The sequence below is a fragment of the Ambystoma mexicanum genome, chromosome 6p (genome assembly GCF_040938575.1).
Source record: "Ambystoma mexicanum isolate Mex_15411 chromosome 6p, UKY_AmexF1_1, whole genome shotgun sequence".
Lineage (NCBI taxonomy): Eukaryota > Metazoa > Chordata > Amphibia > Caudata > Ambystomatidae > Ambystoma > Ambystoma mexicanum.
The window spans coordinates 1,215,075,432-1,215,096,912 of NC_090935.1; the positions used below are offsets into that span (position 1 = coordinate 1,215,075,432).

Sequence of the window (21,481 nt, forward strand, 5' to 3'; positions counted from 1 at the left end):
TGAAGGTCAACAAACACCCTTGAACTGTGATCACTTGTGTCTGTCTTCACTGTTTGTTAATTTGCCTTCCTTACACAAGCCAGAAGAAATGGGATAAACGGGTAGCAGGAGAATTACACAAGTCAGGAGATAGTAACGGCATCGCAACTCACAACGTTGAGACGCGTCTGTCCCCGGCTTCGGTTCCCGATAAAAGCAGCAGTGTGTCTTACGGAAAGACACAATCTTGGACAGAGGATTAAACCGCTGATTCAGATTGTTCCTGAGCACAGCGGCACATCACGTCGCCGGAAACGCCAATGCAGCCATAGTGACCCGAAAGCGTTCTGACAACTATAATATCCCTCTAGTTACATTAAGCACCAAGTAGGGAAAATTTGACGACAAATTCAGTGAGCGGTCAAACTTTTCTGGAAATAAGATGCAACGCATTTGTGAGAATGTTATATGAATCGAGCATCCCAGTATCAAACAGATTGAAGGCTTTAGCATCTGTGTATGATCCTCGCCGCCCAAGACCAGCTCATGGTTTATGATTGCTGATATCCCTGAGAAGACTAGACCAGGAAGATGCCTGCCGTAGCCGACAGGGTAGCTCTTTGCTCATCTGGTGTCATGTCTACCTTCCAAGAATCCTCAGAGGTACTTATATGAATTATACAAATCATGTGTTTTTTCTGTTGGCACACTCACTATAGATTGTACTAGTTGTGAGAGCTATTACAGGAAGCTAATACATTAAGGGGCTTGGTTGGAACATGGCAAGGATATTGGGATTGTACATTACCAATCTGTAATGAGTCATTGCTAGATTATATCAAACCAAAGCGTGTGCAAGCCCTCTATATTAAGCCTAGATTTGGCATTTTACTGGTATCGTACCTTGGTAATTCTTAAGACGCATCTTTAACAGACGTGTGTTCTTATTATCTAAATGAAAAAGAAGCAGAATTCCATTTTGTTAATATTCCAGTTTCACAGCCGATATAGGAAACTTTATTTAAAACCTAGGTTTATTGCGTATGGTTCTTGGAATACCATATAGGCTATGATTATGTGCAGAGCAACCAGTAATGAAGCAATGGTCTATGCAGTAGTCAAATACCTACAATGAGCCTGGACCTGTTTGAATTTACTTTTGAATACAATATGTTAACTGAATGGGAACTGTATCTTCCTTTTAGTATATTATTCATATTTCATGGCATAGCCATTTGTGATATTTTTAGTGTGTTTATATTGTTAATATCCTGTTTTTATTATACCAATGGGCATTTTGTTATGTTTATTAATTGTTTTTTCTTTGCATTCCTAATGAATGTTAAGACGGATTTTCAAAATGAACCCGGGGGTGGATTTTGGTGGGCCTCCCTATTAGAGTGAGTAGGGAGACACTGAGGACTATCAAAACCCAAGCACTGTAAGGTGGTAGAGAAGCAAGGCTTGGTCTCAGGAGGGCTGTGAGCGTAGTCAAGGGCTATAATGTGTCCACACAGAAAACCAATAATTCAAGTTAGACATGCAAGTACAAAAGTATACAATGATTTATTAGCCCTTTAAAATAAACAGTAGTCAAATATGGTCACTTTGACTTCCTTCAAATGGTGTCACTTATACCCAGGAGAAAACCCCTCTCCATGAGGCTAGGTAGGTGAGGACCTAACGATTAGTCCCCCTAGGGGTGGTTGCATGTGGGAGGATCTCATTGAGAGAGACTCCTCTCCTGGGGATAAGGAAGCATCGGGAGGCACAGCCCCTTTATACCCCAACCAGGTAGGCTGACGGTAGTACCTGATCCTTATGGGTCTAAATTCATGTCAAAATCATGTTATTTTGTAACATCGAATCATACTGATGTTTTTGGTACTAAGATGAAGAAGCACTCGACGATGCAAACGACCAGGGAAAGTACAGGAACAGTTTTAGTCAATGGAATGGACATTACGTCGGGGCAGGCCCTACTATATAAAGGTCTTGGAAACAAAGGCAAAGGGGTATGAGGAAGGGTACCAGGAAGAGTACCAGAAAAGGAAAATGATAACCAGAGAAAGATAGACCTGTAAAAAGTCAGGACAGGTTCAGAAACAAAAACAAAAGGATTATTAGCTCTGAAACACGTATATGGGTGTAATATTAATAAAATATCAAATCATATGGTTTGGTGGTCCATACAATATGGAGGGAAATTTTGCTAAAAGCAAACTCTTTCGCAACCGTGCCCAGTGGCTGTCTTTTGAGATGGCTTTCTAGAATATGGCTTTGTGGACAGATTTTAGGAGGCCACCGTAGTTATAGTGAACAGGGAGATCTGAGAGTTTAGCCAAAACCCAATCAAAGTAGCAATCGGAGTCTCAGAAGAGTGCGAGTGGGGTCAGGGGTCCTCTGAGTCCACACAAGATAGCACACAATAATTCAACTTAGTTATGCATATAAGTTATTTTTTTAAGCCTTTAGAACACACTGCAAATTAAACTAGCAGACAGAATACTCAATACTACAAATATATACGATCACCATTAGGTTTGCTTAATAGACATCAAATAACAATCCAGCAATCCAGGTAAGTAATGTAGATGCAATAAAGTGATGTGGACCAAGCACAAGTACAATATCCTAACATTTTAAGTCCAAATTCTAAGATGAATGGGGGCCTTGTGCCCAAAAGTCACAGGGTCCAACGCAAGGTTTCTCACAAGTATGAGTTCTCTTTAAAAAGGATGCAATGGGCTTGTGGTGGTGATTAGTTTCAAACTGATTTTAGGTTCACCAACAATGTACCCAAGGATAGATAAGTTATCTAATTTCTCTAGGACCCAAGCTAACCCAAGGGCAGGCTATTCGTCCAAAGGTGAGTGGAAGGGAGATAGGAGCCACAGGGACTTGTTCCCAATATTATCCTATTGTGGACATGAGGGAGGCACAGGCACAGGAGTGCTTACTTACCCCCCCCCTCCCCCCCCGCATCCCCCTCACTCTGATTTTCCCAATGTTGTGATGATCTGGGAGGGGGGGGGGGCGCTAAAGACTCGATCTTCTGTCCTTTCTTTCGGTGAGAGGTGCCATGGGGGTTGCAGGTTCAAGGATTCTTCTGGTCGTTGCAACTGCAACCTGCAATCCCGTCATCAAAGAAATGCAGAATCTAACAATGCAAAACTCTTTAGGAAACCCATGGACCAAGCACAGAAGACTGTGTCCCCCACAGATTCTGCTACCTCAGCAGTTGTCTCTGGAGAAATGCGAGTCAGGGGGTAAGTTGACATATCTGTTCCTTTCCCCCATTCCCCGTAGCGGACATGGTGTAAAGTCCTCTCCTTAAACTACTTTTTCCTGACTTTGGTCGTTGGAGGACTGGTCAATGATCCCTTCCTAGGCCTGTCCTAGTGACTGATCGAGTTCGTTTGCTTGCCTGAAATTTACATTTTTTATCATAACCACTGGTATTGTCTAAATCTACTTTACAGGTAGGTTAAAATAACTTTGGAACTGATGACTTTAGGGTGCAAAGCCCCAAACCATCTTAGGGTTGGACTCATGGTTAAGGGGGGGGGGGCGATTATGTGGCTATTATACGTTACTGAAGCATATGCTTTCTTTATTCTCTCAAGGGTGAATGTATATAGCTGTTTTATAGAATGTTTGTGACGTGGCGACTAGGAGCGAAGGGACTAACCAAGTGGTGCCATAGTGGTGACTATAGACTTTTATAAATTGAAAAACCAAACCCATCTATCCCTAATGCTAAGGGGAATTCCCTAGCTAAAGTAAAGAAAGTCAGCTGCTCATCAGGAAGTCTGTGCGAGTCAAAACAAAAAGGCACTGTCACAGTTACAAATGCTCACACTATCCATGTTACTGCAAAGAAATACCATGAAATCCAGCTACTATTTGTAATCCAGGAGAATGAGTCCGTTCTCTTGCATGTACAGCATCCAAAGCCTCTCGGGTCGTTTAAATCAAAGGTTCCAATGAGTTATAGTGCTCTGTAATCAAAATAGAAATAGTTGCATACATAAATGTTCTTGTGGAGCTAGAAGAATTACCCCCTTCTCCTAGCTGGCTCTCCAATTTCTTTCACGGTTCACAGCTCTTAATAAGGTTTGTAGTTTCTTTAAGGCGGTTTTTATAATCTGAGTTTTGCACCTTTCTTGCTCCACCCCCCCCCCCCCCCCCCCCCACTGCGATGATGAAGCTGCTCCTGGAGTCCCTCTCGACTTTCAAGTATGGCCCTTTTGTGGAATTGACCTGGGAACTATATTACAAAATGGTTTACACCTTTGTCTATGGTTTACAATCTCAAAGGATTCTCGTTTTTCAGGGTTTTTCCAATCGAAAAGAAAAATGACGATGTTCTTTTCTTCTCTTGAGGAAGGCAAAGTTCAAGTCAAACTAAAAATACAATAATCTTAGCAGGGTCTGGTGTTGACCAATCAGTGTGAATAACAGACTGATGGCAGAGGATGATTGGGGGTTGGCTCGATATACCAGATTGGATGATTCTGGGGTGTGCCCAAGAGGACCTCTGTTTCCATGAACGACTGCCTCCTGAGAACTCTGTTCTCGTCGTTGATTGACTAGAACACCCATTGACAGGTTTTGGTTTCTTTGGACTGTACTCGAGAAGGTAACCCCTTGAGCACGGTTCAAGGGGCATCTGGCTTGCAGAGCAGTACTGACGGACTTTAGCCAAAACTGTGTAAGGGCTGACCTCCGATCCGTGTAAAATAGCCCACCTCTCATGAAGTGAATGCACGTTGTCATTAAACCAAATTTATTTCACAACAGCCGCTGGGCGAGAGGTTAGACCACACCTTGGAGTTTGAACTAATCCGAGTCTCCCTGAATCACAGAACAGGTACAGTATATACACATTTGCAGAACAGTAAACGCACTCCCTGATCTCCTTCATGTTCCCTTATAAAGTCCTCACTCAAAATACAAATGGGTTGGCCCTATACAAGGAAATCTAATCCCCACAATCTCATTGGCTGCCTTCACTATGGCACCATCCACTTAGACACCCAATTTTCATGACATTGCAAATACAAGCCCAACTCTTCTTTGGTTTCTTTCTGCAAGACACACAACCCTAACATGGCATTCCACTTGGTCAAAGACCTGCAACACTAAATCTGACACGCATGGTTTATGTATGGGCACTTTATGAGGCTATAGGGAGCTAACAAAAGGCTCCTTTGTTCGGGCACTAACTCATTTCTGCAAGCACTCCGACACTCTGTTTTTTTTGTTTTTGTCATCCTCTCGCGCCCTTTCATTATGCAACCACCAGTTCAATCCATCTAGCCTCCGTTCCCATTATCTTTTTCCTGCTAATCTATTTGACTGCTTCTTCGGCCACTCGAACAACAATTTGCAAGCTAAAAAACCATGGGTCCAATGCCCTCATTCTGTTTCAGCTCCAAAAAGCTGCTTCCATGTTGCTGCATCTGTTCCTCTGCCAATTCATACTTTCCTCCTTAGCCAGCCAGTTCTCCGAACAAGCTAGAAATCTATTTTAAAAAACCCAGTTCTCCGCTAATGTGTGTTCAAAACTACTGCATCCCCCTCATAATGGGTTTACCATTCAAGAGCCTTTTTCCACTTTGTATGAAGCTCTGTGCTTTAAATCTCATTGTCAGCCCTCCAGATAAGGTGCGTACAATGCCTTTTTATGCACAGAAATCTTGTCAATATTACCCTTTCAATTCTTCCTTGCGTACCACTTACACAGACTATTTATGGCAGCACCCCCATAAACCATGGAGCTTACTAGTGACAGCCTGGCTAGCAGCAGCTTGCAAATCCACTCCTCACTTTAGTAATGAGACAGTTCCTTGAAAGAAGCAACTGGGATGAGTCCTGGTCTGTTTAATAATTTTAACTTTCTCCTCTGGTAATGATTCTATCAAGATAATACTTTCTGAGTAATGTAAAAGGGAATTTGTGTTTCGTTCACTTTGTTCAACTGCCTGCATTTTGTAGGTTACAGTGTTATTAAAGCATCTTGAGTCATGAACATTCTTTTCACTTTGCTTTAGGCCACAGGTAGTATTGTGTAAATTGTCTTAAACAAGGGCTGCATTTCTGCTTAATTGGCTTTAACACAGGCAGCACAGTTGCAGCAGCATGGGCATTCCATACTTTCTTTTCATCACAGAAGCACACCAATTGCATAGCTAGGCATCTCGTCTGAACGTTAACTCCCTTTCTGACCACCTACAGCAAGCAGGTATAATGGATACAGGTAGAAGCAGTGCTGTATATATTTTCAGTGGCACCGATTGGACTAGTCCCTCTCAACAGGACTGCTATATATTCAGGCAAAGTAGCCTAATTTATCAAAAGAGCTGCTATACCGTATGCATGTCATGGCACAATGCCAAATATTCGCAGCAGGACTGATTGCTTCATGCCCACATTGTTTAGCAGGACTGCTATGTTTTGGGCAGTACCTGAATTTCTTAACCGAGCTGCTGTTAAGAAAGCACGAACATGTGTTGGCATTTTCTGCAGCGAGCTAAAGTACAGAGCAATAACAGTGTCTGCGCTCTTCCCACCAACCTCTGACACTGTGAGAAGATGTCATTGCTGTCATATACTTCAATCCCTTCTATGTGGTCTTAAGCTTTTCAAAACCGCTGCTTCTCCATGTCCGATTACTGAGTCCCACTGCCAAAAATCTAGCACATTTCAAAGCCTCATTATGAATCTCCTCACTAATGTAATGATAAGTTATTTATATAGAGCCTTAATCCAAAGCGCTTTACAGAGCACATATTTACATCCAATATCTCCCAACCGAAATTGGTACTAATTTATTGACCTGGGAAGGATGAAAGGCTGATTTGGCCTAGCTGGGATTCGAACCTGCGACCTGCAGATCACGCTCAGATCGCAGCAGCGAGCGCTCAAGAGCTTTTGACAAGCCATTCATTTCAGGCAAGCCTCACATGGAACTGCCAGTGCTCTAACCCTATGTGCCTTTCAGTGTCAATAGCCATTTGGGAAAAGCAGCTCAGTGGGTCAATAATCCTGCTGCAAATATTATTGTGTAAACTGTTAGTTCAAATCCCGTTGATAGGTGAGTTAATGAGTCTGCATCAGAGATATGCATTTAAGATGCACGTAACATTCAATTGTAACAGAGCTGACTTAACTTTCAACTTATCAAAAGGACTACTAAATGTTCAGTGATTCAGAACACAAACATTTCATCCGGGATGCTCTACTTGTAATGGCACAGAACACACAAATCATCAAAACTGATATACCTATGATTGCTCAGAACACACCTTCTCGCGGCTGCTATACCTGCGATGGCTCAGAACAGACATCTCATTTGGTCTGCTATACTTGTCATGGCACAGAAGATGCACATCCCATGAGGACTGCTATACTTGTAATGGCTCAGAACGCACACCTCATCAAGGCTGCTATAACTGTAATGGCTCAGAAGTAGAACACGCACGTCCCATGCACACCACTATACTTGTAATGGCTCAGAACAGACACATCTCATTTGGGCTGCTATACCTGTAATGTCACAGAACACAGATCTTATATGGGCTCTTGTACTTGTAATGGCATACAGTGTTGGTAAAGCCATCTGCATTCAAGCAAGTGCTGCATCTGGTCAGACAAACCTCTAACTCTATAATTCCCAGCCTAATGGCCAAAAGAAGGTTTGGACACATCTAAAAAGGAGCAGCCAATGGTAACGCTGCACTAGATTTTTAAATAGAAAAGGCATTTTCAGCTTTTTGGATATTTATTGGTGCTATGTTATTTGACAAACAGAAAAACGGGGGAGGACGAGCAACTCTGAACCGAAGCAACACAGAAGAAAAAAGGTGTGGCACGGGGGGAGGGGCGAAGGGACAGAGAACATACTAGACAATCCAAAACAGGAATTCGAGCAACAGGAAGAGAGCAATGAGCTACATGATAGGGCAACAAAGAAAGTGAGAAGGGAACGAGAGTTAATAATAGGACAAACACACAATAGGAGTGAGGGATAGAAGCAGAGCAAAACAGACATTTGGAGACATTAAACTAAAACGCAGATTAACAGCCGGTGGGTAGAGATGGAAATATAAAAGCAAGACTAGAGAAGGGCAGGCCAATAACATAAGAGACAGTGCAAGAAAGATCAAAAGGAGTAGCAACCACAACCGATTAAAATGGAAAAAACAGATACACCCAGAGCAATGACATGAGAGGAATGGGAGTTATATCAAACGATACAGCAAGATATTGGAGGGAAAAAGCAACAATAGAATGCAGAGTTGGGAGATGAAGAGTGACAGAGAAACAGACCGCAAAATGTGGCATCGCAACACTTAAGGGTGAGGGGCAGAGCGTCAAATTGAGAGGCAGGGGTAACAAAGTAGCAAAGGAAAGGAGAGATGGAGCAAAAACATGTATTGGCAGTCAAGTACATATTGCCAGGCAGCAACAGTAGGCCTGAGAGGCAGAGAAGTGATGCTGGTAGAGTGAGGGACTTGATCTTGTGTGGGGAAATGTTTTTCCAAAGGTGCAATACATTATTTAGAAACAACTTTGGAATACAGCTGTTTTTGAACAAAGTTTTAATTTTACGCACGCATTGGACAGTTGTCACACTTTTTACCCTCTTTCGAAGGATGGAACTCATTTTTATCCTCTTGAAATTGGATTTACTCTCCAATTCTAAAAACTGGGAGTAAAATACTCACTCCAAAATCCTATCTGGAGCACTGCTCATTCTGCCAAGTTGCACAATTTGCTCCCATATTATGTGCAAACAATCTTCATTATGTTGCTACTTGTATGCACATCTAAATATATCATACTTGACACACAATAACACTAAAGGTAACCTTTAACAACCCATAATGATTTATTCTAGATGCATGCAAAACTACAACATTGTAACAATATCACATCCATTCTTAACATTAATACAGTGAACGCAACATGAATCTTTCCTTTCTATTGAGATAAAATACATCTACCCCAACAACTGTCAAGGTGAGGGTTAGCTTTTTACTGTTCTTAATCTTTGTGCGTGTTCGGTTAAAAGTTTTTTACACCCCCTTGATATTACTGATGTCTTCTGAGGCTCTGTTAGGTTTCCTTTGGTCCTCTCCCAGACTTTAATTTCCGGTACTTGGTATTGGGAGCTTTCACTGGTTCGGCCTGTTTTTTCAAGCTCTTCGCGGCTCGCTTCCGGGGCCCTTTACAGCTGGCTGTCGGGTAGCAGACCAGAGACTCAAACTTCCTTCCCTGTATAGAACGTCCAGCCACCACCTCTCTGAATACTCTTCATGTCTGTGCAAGTAGCTGTGTGAACAGTTCTGATTAGCGGTTTTGACATAGTTGTTGGACCACCCGGCCCACCCACTACAGGTAATGCCACCACAGTTTAATCTCTGCCCTTCCGTAGGGTGACTCTCGGCCGACAGTTACGATGCTTTGAGCATCGTATGGTCAATACACTTCGTTAACCAGGGTGTTCTGCCACTTCTCCTCTTATTCGGTTTGGTTCTTACCCACCGGTCACCACGTTACATCTGTAAAATGTTTGGTGTACGGCATCCATGCAGGACGCCTACTCTCTTCTTTTCTGCTCTCTCCACATCCAAAACCCCATGGGCCTGCAAGACTACTTTGTGCATTCCCTTGAAGCACACCCTTGATGTCTCTAGCTCCTACTCTTCGAGCCTGCCTTCGGGTGTACCTACCTCTCTAGGGCTGGACTGTCTTTTTTGGGGCTCCTCCCAAAAGATGAACAGCATTATAGGCTGCTAAATATGTTAGCGGCACTGTAACAGGTAGGAAGGCTAACATTTGCTCAGAAGTGGAAGTCTCCCTCTCCATCAAGAGAATGGATTGGCTGCTGAAGGTTTGGGATATTTTCTTGATGGAGAAGTTGACGTACATGATCCATGTTGAAGTGTATTCCCTTACACAGGGGTGGAGGGCCCAATATAGAAAAACTCAAGTGGTGGCATTTTTGTCCAGTACACTAAGAATCAGTTGATATGTGGGGAAGGGTATTTATGGCATGGAGAAGTTTTCACAGATTTATTGGAGGAGGAGAAAAGTAAATGAAGTATTAGTTAAGATGAGAATTGACATTCTGATATTGTGAAAATGTTCTACAAGTTGTAATGTACCAGTCGAATGCCTGATGATTTAGGCTTTGTTGTGTATTTTCCTGACTTTATAAACTACTACAAAACATATTGGGATACAAATTATGATGCAAGAATATGCTCACCCAGCACTGCTTCTTGCTAAATGAATCGATACTCATCATACAGGCTTTGTCATTGGCAGTTAATTCCATAACAATATCAGAAGGGTGGTTAATAGAATTGACATTACCCAGAGCAAGAAGGTCCTTTTGCCACCTCTTGATTGTCGCCAAAAACGAGTTCTATTAAGTAGACTGGATTTACATGAAGGGAGTTTTTCTCAAATTCAAATTTAGTCCGAAATTTCTTAGAATTTTGGAGGCAAATTATTTTTGTCCTTTTGGATGAGAATAAAAAAATGTCATCTCTTAATAAAGATAACTAGGGGACCAGGACAGTGTTGCCCCTTTTTGCTTTTACACTCGGAATAGAGCCCTGCACTGCAAAGTATCGGGCATTGCCAGTAAATGCTTGTATTTTTAGTTTTGGCGCATCGCAAGTTAGCCTTGTTTGCAGATGATATATTTTTAATGCAGGATCCCAGTTGCTCTCTCTCCCTACCTTATTGGAGAGCTCACATGCTCTTAATCTGTGTCTGGATATAAAATGATTAATGGAAAGTCCAGTATTCCTAACATTACTGCTTCTCCAGAATCACTGCTGGTGCTCCAACAATGTAGGATACCATTGTCTATTTACCTTAAATCACTCTATACACTCAATGTATACATGAGCTCATCTTAGAACTATCACATAGCTGCACCAAATGTAAGATTTGTAGGTTTCATGGCTGGGGCGAATGGCAGCTACTAAAATGAACATTGTTGCAAAATTATGATCTGGTTTTCAGGCTCTCCATATGCTTTAATTGGCTAGACAGAATCTCACTCAAGAAGTATTGAGGATTGGAGCAGGACTAGATTTCAGTCCCCTTGGAGACCTTGCTGTAGCTCTCCCCTGGGAAGCGCTTGGGTGGGGTGATAGAACAGTATAATAATCCTGTCTATTCTACTAGGATTTGGTGAACCTAAAACAGAAAATGGGTTCAAATGTGTCCGGTTTCACTCTGCTTGGGGGGGAAACCAAGGTACTCTTACGTCCCGTCACCCTTTCCTCCATACTACATGGGCGTCTCTTCCAAAGGACGGGAGACAGAACCTTTTTCACCAGATAAAACCACCTTTCCCCTTTAAATTTAGAGGCGTGTGGGGGTGCGGCCCTGGAAGCATGCGCTGCCCTGACTCCGCCCTCCGTTGCCACACTTTGGTCGGCATTTCCGTGTGGACGGTAGTGGGCCGAATTCACCAGCGCGCCTTGGTTTGGCTTCGGCCATGTAATTCCACGCGTAGATACTACATTTGTCTTTTTTGTCATTTTATCATTCAGGTACTCGGTCCTCAGGCATCACGTTCCTCCCCGGTGCCTGGTCGACTTCTACAGGGATCAGCAGGTGTCCATCCTGTGACGGGCTCTTCCCGACTAAAGACACCCACGCCAAGCTTGTACCGTGTGCAACGCTCTTTCCTCAAGGTCTCTGAACAGACTAGCCAGGTAGAGGGAGCGCTTCCAGAGATCGCCTCCAAAGGACCTAAAGGACTTTGTCTATCATCGAGCCAGGCCGAGGTAGGGCGGCTCTTTTCCAGTGCACCCGCATGGGAGACTCCTTCCCAAGGACTCGCCTGCACGGGAGGGACCACCCAGGTCCTCGTACCAGCAGAAGAACTGACGCTGAATCATCTACCGGCTGAGGGGTCCGAGGAACTTCCCGGTGACCGTGCTGAGGGACAGGAAGGTTCTTTTACCGGGTCTTCACCAGAGGGCTACGCCCTACTACCGGCAACATGTCTGAGGGCGTGCCTTTATGCAGAGTTAGCAGCAGATCTGCCGAGGAAGAAACGCCTACCGGTCCTCGGCCCGACAAACAGGGTAGGCCCCATGATCCACACTAGTGTCCTGGACAGGGCGGGGCCCAGCAAGCAGAGCAACACAACACAGGCACGTGGAAGGCAGCTCGACAAATTGGCTGCTGTGCCAGAAGATCCAGACATCCAGCCGACCCCGCTCCAAGGAAGGCAGCAGGTGGAGGACCGTGTGTCAAGGTGGGACTGGTGTCAACCAGGTTTGTGGCCTACAGCTTACCCTTCCTTCGCGCAAAGCAAGTTCCTGCTGCGTCCATATGGGCAGGGCACGAAACGGCTTCAGCAGCCGCTCGCTACCCCATCAATATCGCCTACCACCAACCTGGCCTGCGAGGACCGGTTCTTTGAACGGTTCCTTGGGCTCATGAAATATCCTCGGATGGGGGTCACCCTCAGGGATGCCATCAGGGACGTGCTCCCGCCAATGACTCCGGCGCCGCAGGTCAGGTACAGGCGCCCCTCGGCCCTGTTCAGCCTCAACAGCCTGCTCCGGGCCCACAACCTATTGCGCAGATGGTTCCGCTCCATCCTCTGGATCCGGTTTCCAAAACTGAGCCCTCGGCTCCCAACACCCCTCCTCCGGTGCCAGACCAACCGGACCCTCAAGTGGACACAGATGAGGAGGAGGACCCCCGACATACCATCTTCAGCCAAGGCCCTCCCCGAACGTCTTGCAGGGCTGGCAGAATACTTGTGCCTTCCTCAACCCGAGGACGAGCAACCAGCAGAGGGGGGGGTCCTCGCAGAAGTCCTCACGCTACGTCCCGTGGCCAGAACAGGGCTCCTGATGCAGAAGGACATACTTGGCCAAGAAGGGTTGGCTCAAACCTCACTCGGTCCAGCTGATAAATAAACACATGGACGCCATGTACAGACAGATGGAGTGGGATACACTCTTGCTATCGGCCCACCCTCAGCCAAACTCCTCGGCGATCGCTGCAGCATCACTATAAGCCTCAGTCATCCTCAGCCGCCTCCTCTGCGGCGCTGCTAGGCAAGGAGGAGATGATCTCGGAGGCGTTTGGGAAGAAGCTGTATTCCAACGCATCCTCGCACCTTTGTCAAGCCAACGCGGATGCCATGCTGGCAGCTGTTAACCAGAGACTCTGGTGGGAAATTGCGGATTTCCTCCCAGAGCTTCCGGCACAGAGCCAATCTCGATTCAAGGCAGGATGGGCAGAGGCCAAGATTGTGGCACAGGACATCATGGAGTCCACCGTGGGCCACATTGACACCTCTAGCCGTGCCATCTGCATTGCCATGGACTTGAGAACGATGGCCTGGCTCTGTGCGTCGAAATTCAACCTGGATGTCCAGGAACGCATCTTAGATCTTCGGTTCAAAGGGGGTGACCTCTTCCACTCCACAACGGACGAGGAGCTGGACAAAAAGATAAACAGCTCACAAACATCCAAGTCTTTATCAATCTTGACAAAGACCATGCCCAAAACATGCACCCAGTCACAGCAGCGTTCAGACAAGGAGCGTACATACCGAGGGTTCCCCGGCTTCCAAGAGCGGAGGTCCAGGCAGCCTGACAGTTCTCTGACTCAACATCAGAGCAAACAAAACGGGGGGGGGGGGGGGGTGTAAGGGCTTTTTCCAGTCCCCCTCCTCCGCAACAGCCTCAGAGGGAAAAAAGGCATGACAAGCCCCTCCGGGTCCACGTGTCTCCAGTGGGGGGCAGGCTTGCTCTCCATGCACATTTCTGGTGCCAGAATTTCGCGGACCACTGGATCCTTTCGGTAGTCTCCACGGGGTACCGCCTCCCTATCCCAGCCTCTCCTCCCTCCTCCCCTCCATTCCCACAGTTTGGGACAGCAACTCTTTTGGCGGAGATCCGGTCGCTCGTCGAGAGCCAGGCAGTGGAGGAAGTCTCAGCCTCCCAGTGAGGCTTGGGCTTTTACTCCAGGATTTTCACCATTCAGAAAAAAAACCAGACGGGCCTGAGAGTTGTGCTAGACCTTTCCACCCTCAACCTCTCCCTACCTCTACAAAAATTCAAGATGGTTACGCCAGCTTTAATAGCGGAGACATTGTGCAAGGGAGACTGAATGTGCTCCCTGGGTCTGAAGGACGCGTACCTACATGTCCCGATCTGGCAGCCTCATCGTTCCTTTCTACGATTCAGGATCATGGCCTACCATTTCCAATAAAAGGGGCTTCCTTTCGGCCTCAACTCGGCCCCCATGGTCTTTACGAGGCTGATAATACAGTGTTAGTCCTCCTCAGGGCTCGACCACAACATCTACCTGTACCTCGACGACTGGCTCGTCAGGGTGGCATCTCCGGAAGCGGTGCAACACACTTCCCACGCTCTTATGAACACACTGCACAAGCTGGGTTTTTCACTCCACCTCAAGAAGTCGCATCTGCAGCCTACGCAGAGGCTGCCTTTCTTGGGCCTCATTTTGGACACATGCTCCGAGAAGGTTTTTCCCCTCAGAGGACAAGATCACGCCCATCGAGAGGGCCACGGTGCACTTCCTCAGCAGAGACGTGACCTTGGCCTGGTGGTACCAACACCTACTGGGTCTCATGGCAGCAGTCCTCTTGGCCGTCCCCCATACAAGACACAGGAGGAGGAGGAGGATACAGCTGCACTTTGCAGCATCTTGGAACCAGGAACGGGGCCAACAGTCGGAGATGATCAACGTTCCTCTTTTGCTTCACCCAGACCTCACATGGTGGTCTAGGCGACTGCAACATGCGGACGGGCAAGCCTTTCCGGCAACCCACCCCACAGGTTACCATCACCACAGACTACTCAAGGGTTGGGGGGCCACTCTGGACAACCACTCCATCCAAGGCACCTGGACCTGGCAGGAGTACCACATGAATTGGCTGGAACTGAGGGCCATCTGGCTGGCTCTCTGCGCCTTCCTTCAGGTTATCAAGGGCAAGGTTGCCCTCATTCAGACGGACAACTCGACCAGCATGTTCTATGTCAACAAGCAGGGAGGTACCAGATTCCCCCTCCCCCTGTCCCCCACTGTGCAGGCGGACAGTCAGCATGTGGGAGTGGGCCCTGGAGAACATCAACCTCAAGGCCGTCCACCTGCCGGGGGAATCCAACCTGGAGGCAGACAGGCTCAGCAGACTGGGAGAGGACAACTACGAGTGGCAGTTGAACGACCTAGTCCTGTAGGAGATCTTCTACGAATGGGGACACCCTCACGTGGACCTCTTCGCCTCCTGGGGCAACAGGAAGTGCCAATGGTTCACCTCCTGGCAGGGTCAGGTCTTGGGCTCCCTGGGCGATGCATTCCAGATCCGGTGTGACGCAATGACGGCATACTCCTTTCCGCCCACACCGCTGATTCATATGGTGATATGCAAGATCAAGGAGTCTCGCCACCTCAACATCATTCGAATAGCTCCATGGTGGCCAGCCAGGCCATGATTCTCGGAGCTGCTCAGCCTCTCGGAGAGGCCTCCCATTCGCCTGCTGACGGGCCCAGCACATCTTCTGGAGCAGCAGGGGGCAGGGTCATCCATCCCGCACCAGAGAAACTAGCCCTCACAGCGCGGTTCCTGAGCAGATCGTCCTAGGTCACCTCAGCCTCTCCCAGGCTAATCTAGAAATCGTACAGGGCGCCAGGAGCAAGTCTACCAGGACCCAGTATAGGAGCAAGTGGACCAGGTTCTGCCACTGGGCAGACTCTAAGGGTATTGACCAACTGGCATGTACCCTGGACGATGTGCTCTCCTTCTTGGCGCACCTCGCCCACTCGGGCGTGCAGGTGGACACTTGCCGCACCTACTTGGCAGCCATTGGGGCTTGCAGAAACACTGAGGAGGAGGTATTTTCCTTTTCCAACCCGATTGTCAAGAAACATTTGACGGGACTCACCAGGCTCTACCCGCCCATCAAGAGGCCGTACCCCGTGTAGGACCCCAACATAGTCTTGGGTGCTCTGGCGCACAAATCATTTGAACCAATGGCGTCCGCGGACCTCAAGCTGGTCACCATTAAGCCAGCCTTGTTAGTCTGCCTCACCTCGCAGAATCGGCGAAATCCAGGTGCTGGTTGCCTCAGAGCAGTACACTGTTTCAGAGGGACATGGTAGTTCTACGGACACCCAGCATTCCTACCTAAGGTGCTTTTTGCATTCCATCTGAATGAGGAAATAGTGCTATCTATGTTTTATTGCCGAGCCCAAGGTCGACGCACAGAGGGTCCTGCACTGCCTTGATGTCAGGCGGGCCCTGAAATTCTATCTAGATGGGACCAAGGGCTTCCGCAAGTTGGACGCTCTTTTTGTCACCTTTGGCAGATCAGGACCGGGGTATCAGGCCTCCATAGCCCGTTGGATGGTTTTGGCCATCAAAGAGGTTTGAGGGACACCATAAGCCACTGCCGGCCAACATGCATGCTCAAGCAGTCGGAGCCAAGGCAACGTCCTTCACTTTCCAGTGGCATGTCCCCTGGCAAGTCATAAGCAGGGCGGCCACATGGACCACCCCTTCGGCTTTCTGCAAGCACTACTGTTAGGATGCCGGCTCGAGATCAGAGGTGGCCTTCGGATAGGCGGTTCTTAGGAACCTGTTTGCTTAAGGAGGGTCTCCTCCCCACCCTGGGGCTACTCTCACTTGTAATCGCCCATGCAGTATGGAGGAAAGGGGATGGGACGTAAGAGCAATTATAAGTTACTCACCGTAGTGACTAACGTACTCTTAATCCTTAGTCACCTTTCCTCCATACGTCCCACCATCCTCCCCCCTAATAAAACTGGTGTCATTAGGCAATGTTAATCTATTGCCGACGCATCTATGGGGACTGAGGTGTGGTGGCGGAGTCAGGGCAGTGCATGCTCCCAGGGCCGCACCCCCGCGCACCTCTAAATTTACAGGGGGAAGAAGATTTTTTCTGGTGAAAAAGGTTCCGTCTCCCGTCCCTTGGAAGGGATACCGATGCAGCATGGTGGAAAGGGGACCAGCCTAACCATGTGTATGTGCGCATGCCTTAACCAAGTGTATCCTAGGTAAGCTGAAAGAATTTTCCTGCTCTGTAAACTGTTCCTTCTTCCTACGCATTTTTGTTTTGGCTCAGGCAAGGGAAATGTAGACGACTGACTCACTTGGCGAAATGGCTTCAGTGTGTAGAATTTACAACATTAGGTGGGCCAGGCACAGCAGGAGTCCTTTCAGAACTGCAGTTTGTACTAGATATCGCTGACTTGCTGAAATTCTATCGGAATAAGTCTGCTCCATGTTGTAAAGTGTGCTCACCCTTGGCATGAGAAGGTAGTTAAAAACTGTACCATTCTCTGGGTTAACAGTGAAACAGTCTGACGATAATCGGATACATGTTATACTGTGGTCATCGAATGTTGTTGGTACGCCTCTTGCATAGACCATATTATGTGAAAGAATAAAAGCCATATGAGCCAAGAAAGGAAGGGTTTTACTCTGTTTTGTCCCAACATTGGGATCAAGGTGTTTCGCGTCGTCCTGTTCTGTGGATGCCTGTATACTAATTTGTATACTAATTTGCTGACTTCCATTAAAGACGCTTACCAGCCTTCCTTGATTATTGCTGAGTAGTGAATTTCTCCAGCAAAGGCAACATCAGTCCCTAAACCTTGACTGAATGCATCCCTGAGCATTCCCTTCCTACTGTGGAGGATTTCTGCTACTAACAGATGAAACACTGGGCACTAGCAGTTGGATGCACTGGTCCTCTCTCCCTAACCTGATTAGACAAGGGTGAGTCAGAACCTCATAGGCTTGAAGCTTCGGTTTCTATCTTGGGACTTGAGCAAGCAGAGAGATTCACAATTCTATAGACGATTGCAGGTTTCATATAAACGCAGCTGTATGCAGCAATGAGAACAGAACTTCCAGGGTGGTTGGGATGTGTGTTTGTGGTATAATGCATGGTCTAGAGCTGCTAAACTCTACTTGTGATTGATTCAGATTAAATAAAACGCATATGAATTAACAATGAGGTGGTACCTTCATCTGGTATACCTGCACAAAATGTTCCCATCTTCTCTCCCCTTCTGTTGGAGATGCCACTTTGGCGGGCAGTCTTTTCCGTTTGTGGTTGTCCTGATGCATGATTCAACCTTTCTGGCAGACAGTTATTGGTTAAATTAAACAGATAGCTAAATTTCAATTACCTCTGAGCTCCAAAGGTAATCCTACTGGGAGAGGTTTACAAGGGAAACTTTTATAAATGATCAGGCTCACAGTATAATCCAATAACACATAATGGCTTCCTGTCTAACCATAGCCAAGCACTGGAAGTCCCCTACAATCCCCGGAAAGTCTAGCACTGATGGACTAGATTGGGAGATGCTTTAGTCATGGACAAAGTCACTGCTGCCCAAATAAATCTAACTTCACAAGCATCATAAATATGTAGCTTCGTGGTTGTCTAACATGTTGATGAATGAATTAATGTGTTCCAAGGGCAGGTGTTCTAAGGTTTACATTCTTGGGAAGGATGTCTATAATATTGGAACTCCCATCTATGCCTACAAATGTTATGGATGCATATGTTCTCAGCCTGCAGATAGATTTTAAGTTTTCAATTTATTTTTGTGTGATTGCATGTGAATCCTGGATTTCATTAACGTTTGATATTGGGTTGGTGGGAGAAAAATGGCCCAATTATGAGTCTTCCATCTCAGAACTGTCCTTAATTATTGGCATTTATGATTGTGTACTTTTTTTCAGCACAATTAAGAACTGTTTGTTTTTGTTTCCAATTAGTGAAAGATAAAGCAGACATCCTTCTGCAGGTTGATGAGTTATTAACAATCAAAAATGAACTCACTTTACAGGTAACAATTTAAACTGTTAACAATGTATTTAATAATGTAATGTATGGCATCTTTGTGGCCATGCACATATCAAGAGTGCACAATTTGCAACTTTGATTTGTAAGTTGAAAGGGTAATTGTTGAGATGATTTCTCTTATGTGACCATAGAAAAGAATGATATTGAAAAATACATCAACAACAAACCAAGCCTAGATCGTGAGCATTGCAGAGATGTGAAAAAGTGTCCATACTGTGAATACAAAAGTCCTAAACTATACCACTGGCAAGTGGACATTAACATTTAGCTTTTTCATGACTGGTTTAACAACCTTTATTAGTACAACCATGGATTTGTCCATAATGTGACTGCTCTGTGTATCCTCCAAGGTTGTGGATGTTACGATGTAACACAAATGTGAGAGCCTTTCTACTGAAAATGAGCAAGACCAAATAACCTGTTTTGCAGTGTGGTACACTCTCAGGAAGGTCTACAATCATGTTTTGGCTTACAATGCTTTACCAGAAGACAAATATATGTTTCATATCTGTCTAGTCCCTGCCACAAGGAAAATCCAGCACCAAAATATTAGGCAATTACTGCAGACAAGTATTTCTTCCTTGTTGAGCATTGTCAGTAAGATGTCTCTGGTGCATTCTGTAAAGACTGGAGGGGGGGTATCTGAACTCCTGCCCTATGTATGGCAGAGTAAAAGCACAGAGCACCCCAGCCAAGATTCTCTATTTGGTAAATGTGGACGAGCAATCGAGGCTTAAGCTCTCAGGAGGTGATGCAGGCTGGTTCTTAAGTGCAGTATAGTCCCCAAGCCCACACAATGGAATGTCCACACACTGTTAGTGATAACACAGTTCTTTATATAAATAAGGTTCAAGTTATATACACACACACAAAAACACACTTTGTGCTCAGGCAATACCATAATGATAAATGTACAATTTCTATGTGGTACCACAATTACTCTTTGACTCCATTAAAATGCACCATCTGCTGACAGTTTCAAATGGCATATAAATCAATAGCAAAAGGTATCGACCATAGACTTGGGAGGAAAACAAGTTGGTTAAACAATTGGCAGAATACTGGGCCCCTTCCACAAGGCATAGTTCTGTGTGAGGATCCCCCCCACCTGGGCAATCTATACATAACACATTAAACAAGCCCAGTCCATATATTGCTTAGCAGGGTCGTATTTCCTTCTACAAATGTTCTACTACCCAAATGTACCTGGTTTAGCAGAGTTTGATGACGGGTCGTCGACGGATCCTTCTTGAGTGAACTCCCTTTAAGGCAGGAGCCACGGATCGTCGAGATTCCACGAAGAAAAGGGTGAACAATGTCATTGCGGCAGCAGCTTCGGTCTTTGTGGTGCTCGTCGACTATTGGTTGTGGATGTCCTGCGAAGATGAGGCATGCAGTGCACCTCGACGACAATAGTTTGTTGCTGCAAAGAGTCAATGAAGAAAGTAGGCCCAGCAAGGGCATCGGGTCGTCGGCGTTGGCGTCTGCGTTGACGATCGGGACTCGCCATGGCTGGCTTCCGGATCTTCGTCAGCGTGTTTGTGGACTTCGGGTGGCGGGAAACCCACCGGTAGATTCTCCTCTGTTATGTGGCGATCTTGACTTTCTCCTGCGGGACAAAGCGGTTGATGGTGATGAGCAAGGGAGTTCAAATGTCTTAGGCAATGGAGTGTTGTGACTCTGGTCGACGATGATGATGGTCGTCGATGGCGATGGACTTCAATGTCCGGGCGCTTCGCTTCAGATTCATCGGCGGTCCCCATCTCCGGTCGGCAGCCTTTCGATGACTGACTTCGAGGGAGGCTTGGTGAAGGTTGGCCGGTGCACGATGTTCCCCCGTAGCTCGGGAAGAGGTCTCCTAGCCAGGTCCTCTCTTGAATCAGTGCTCGGCGGCACGATAGCTTTCAGATTGCGATGAAAGAAAGCAGCGGCAATTCTTCTTCCGGCTCGACTTCAGCTTCTGAATGATTTCCATCAGTGAGAGGTCCCAAAATATACTGTTCGGTCTCTCATTCACTCTGCTGGATCACACTCTGGCAACTAATCATTCAGAAGGGCATTCAGGCAGGCAGGCAGCCAATCGGGCTCACAGTGCATTCAGGCCATTCTTTTCCGTCCAGACACTTGCAACAAGGAATGTGGATTGGGACAAGCACCCAGCCATACAGCACTCCACACCGCATTGATACCAGTTTTGGGCAGGGCTGTCTCAGTCATTGTGTCACACACCAGAAACTAGACACCCATAACAGGAAATGCATATTCGCCACACACTCCATTCACCCAGGTCCCACCCCACGGGCATACCCACAACATACAGTCATTGGGAAGTCTCCAGCCAGTCTGGCCTGGACTTCCCCACAATACCATATATGGAACTTCCACCCAACAGCCAGTCAGGGGGAAGGGACAGAGTCGGGGCTTCCGAGGGCTTCCCAGGACTTTGGGAAAACAAGTTAACAGGCAAAAGAAGGCAAGAGGCCACAGGGGCCATCTTGTCTCCTATAAGGAATCAACTGATTCCAATGGCAGGGCCTGGGTATCCCAAAATGGGGGATACTCGGAGCACTTGTCAAATT

The 21,481-nt window shown here is 46.5% G+C and overlaps 1 protein-coding gene across 5 annotated transcripts in view; it reads left to right on the forward strand.

The window, feature by feature from the left end:
- GKAP1 (G kinase anchoring protein 1) overlaps positions 1 to 21,481 on the forward strand; it is a 1,031,394-nt gene that overhangs the window by 831,440 nt on the left and 178,473 nt on the right. For all 5 annotated transcript variants that reach the window (XM_069625871.1, XM_069625874.1, XM_069625873.1 and 2 more), the window contains one exon: positions 18,815 to 18,885. In XM_069625871.1, coding sequence (XP_069481972.1) covers positions 18,815 to 18,885 — 71 coding nt within the window. The remainder of the gene's footprint in view (positions 1 to 18,814; positions 18,886 to 21,481) is intronic.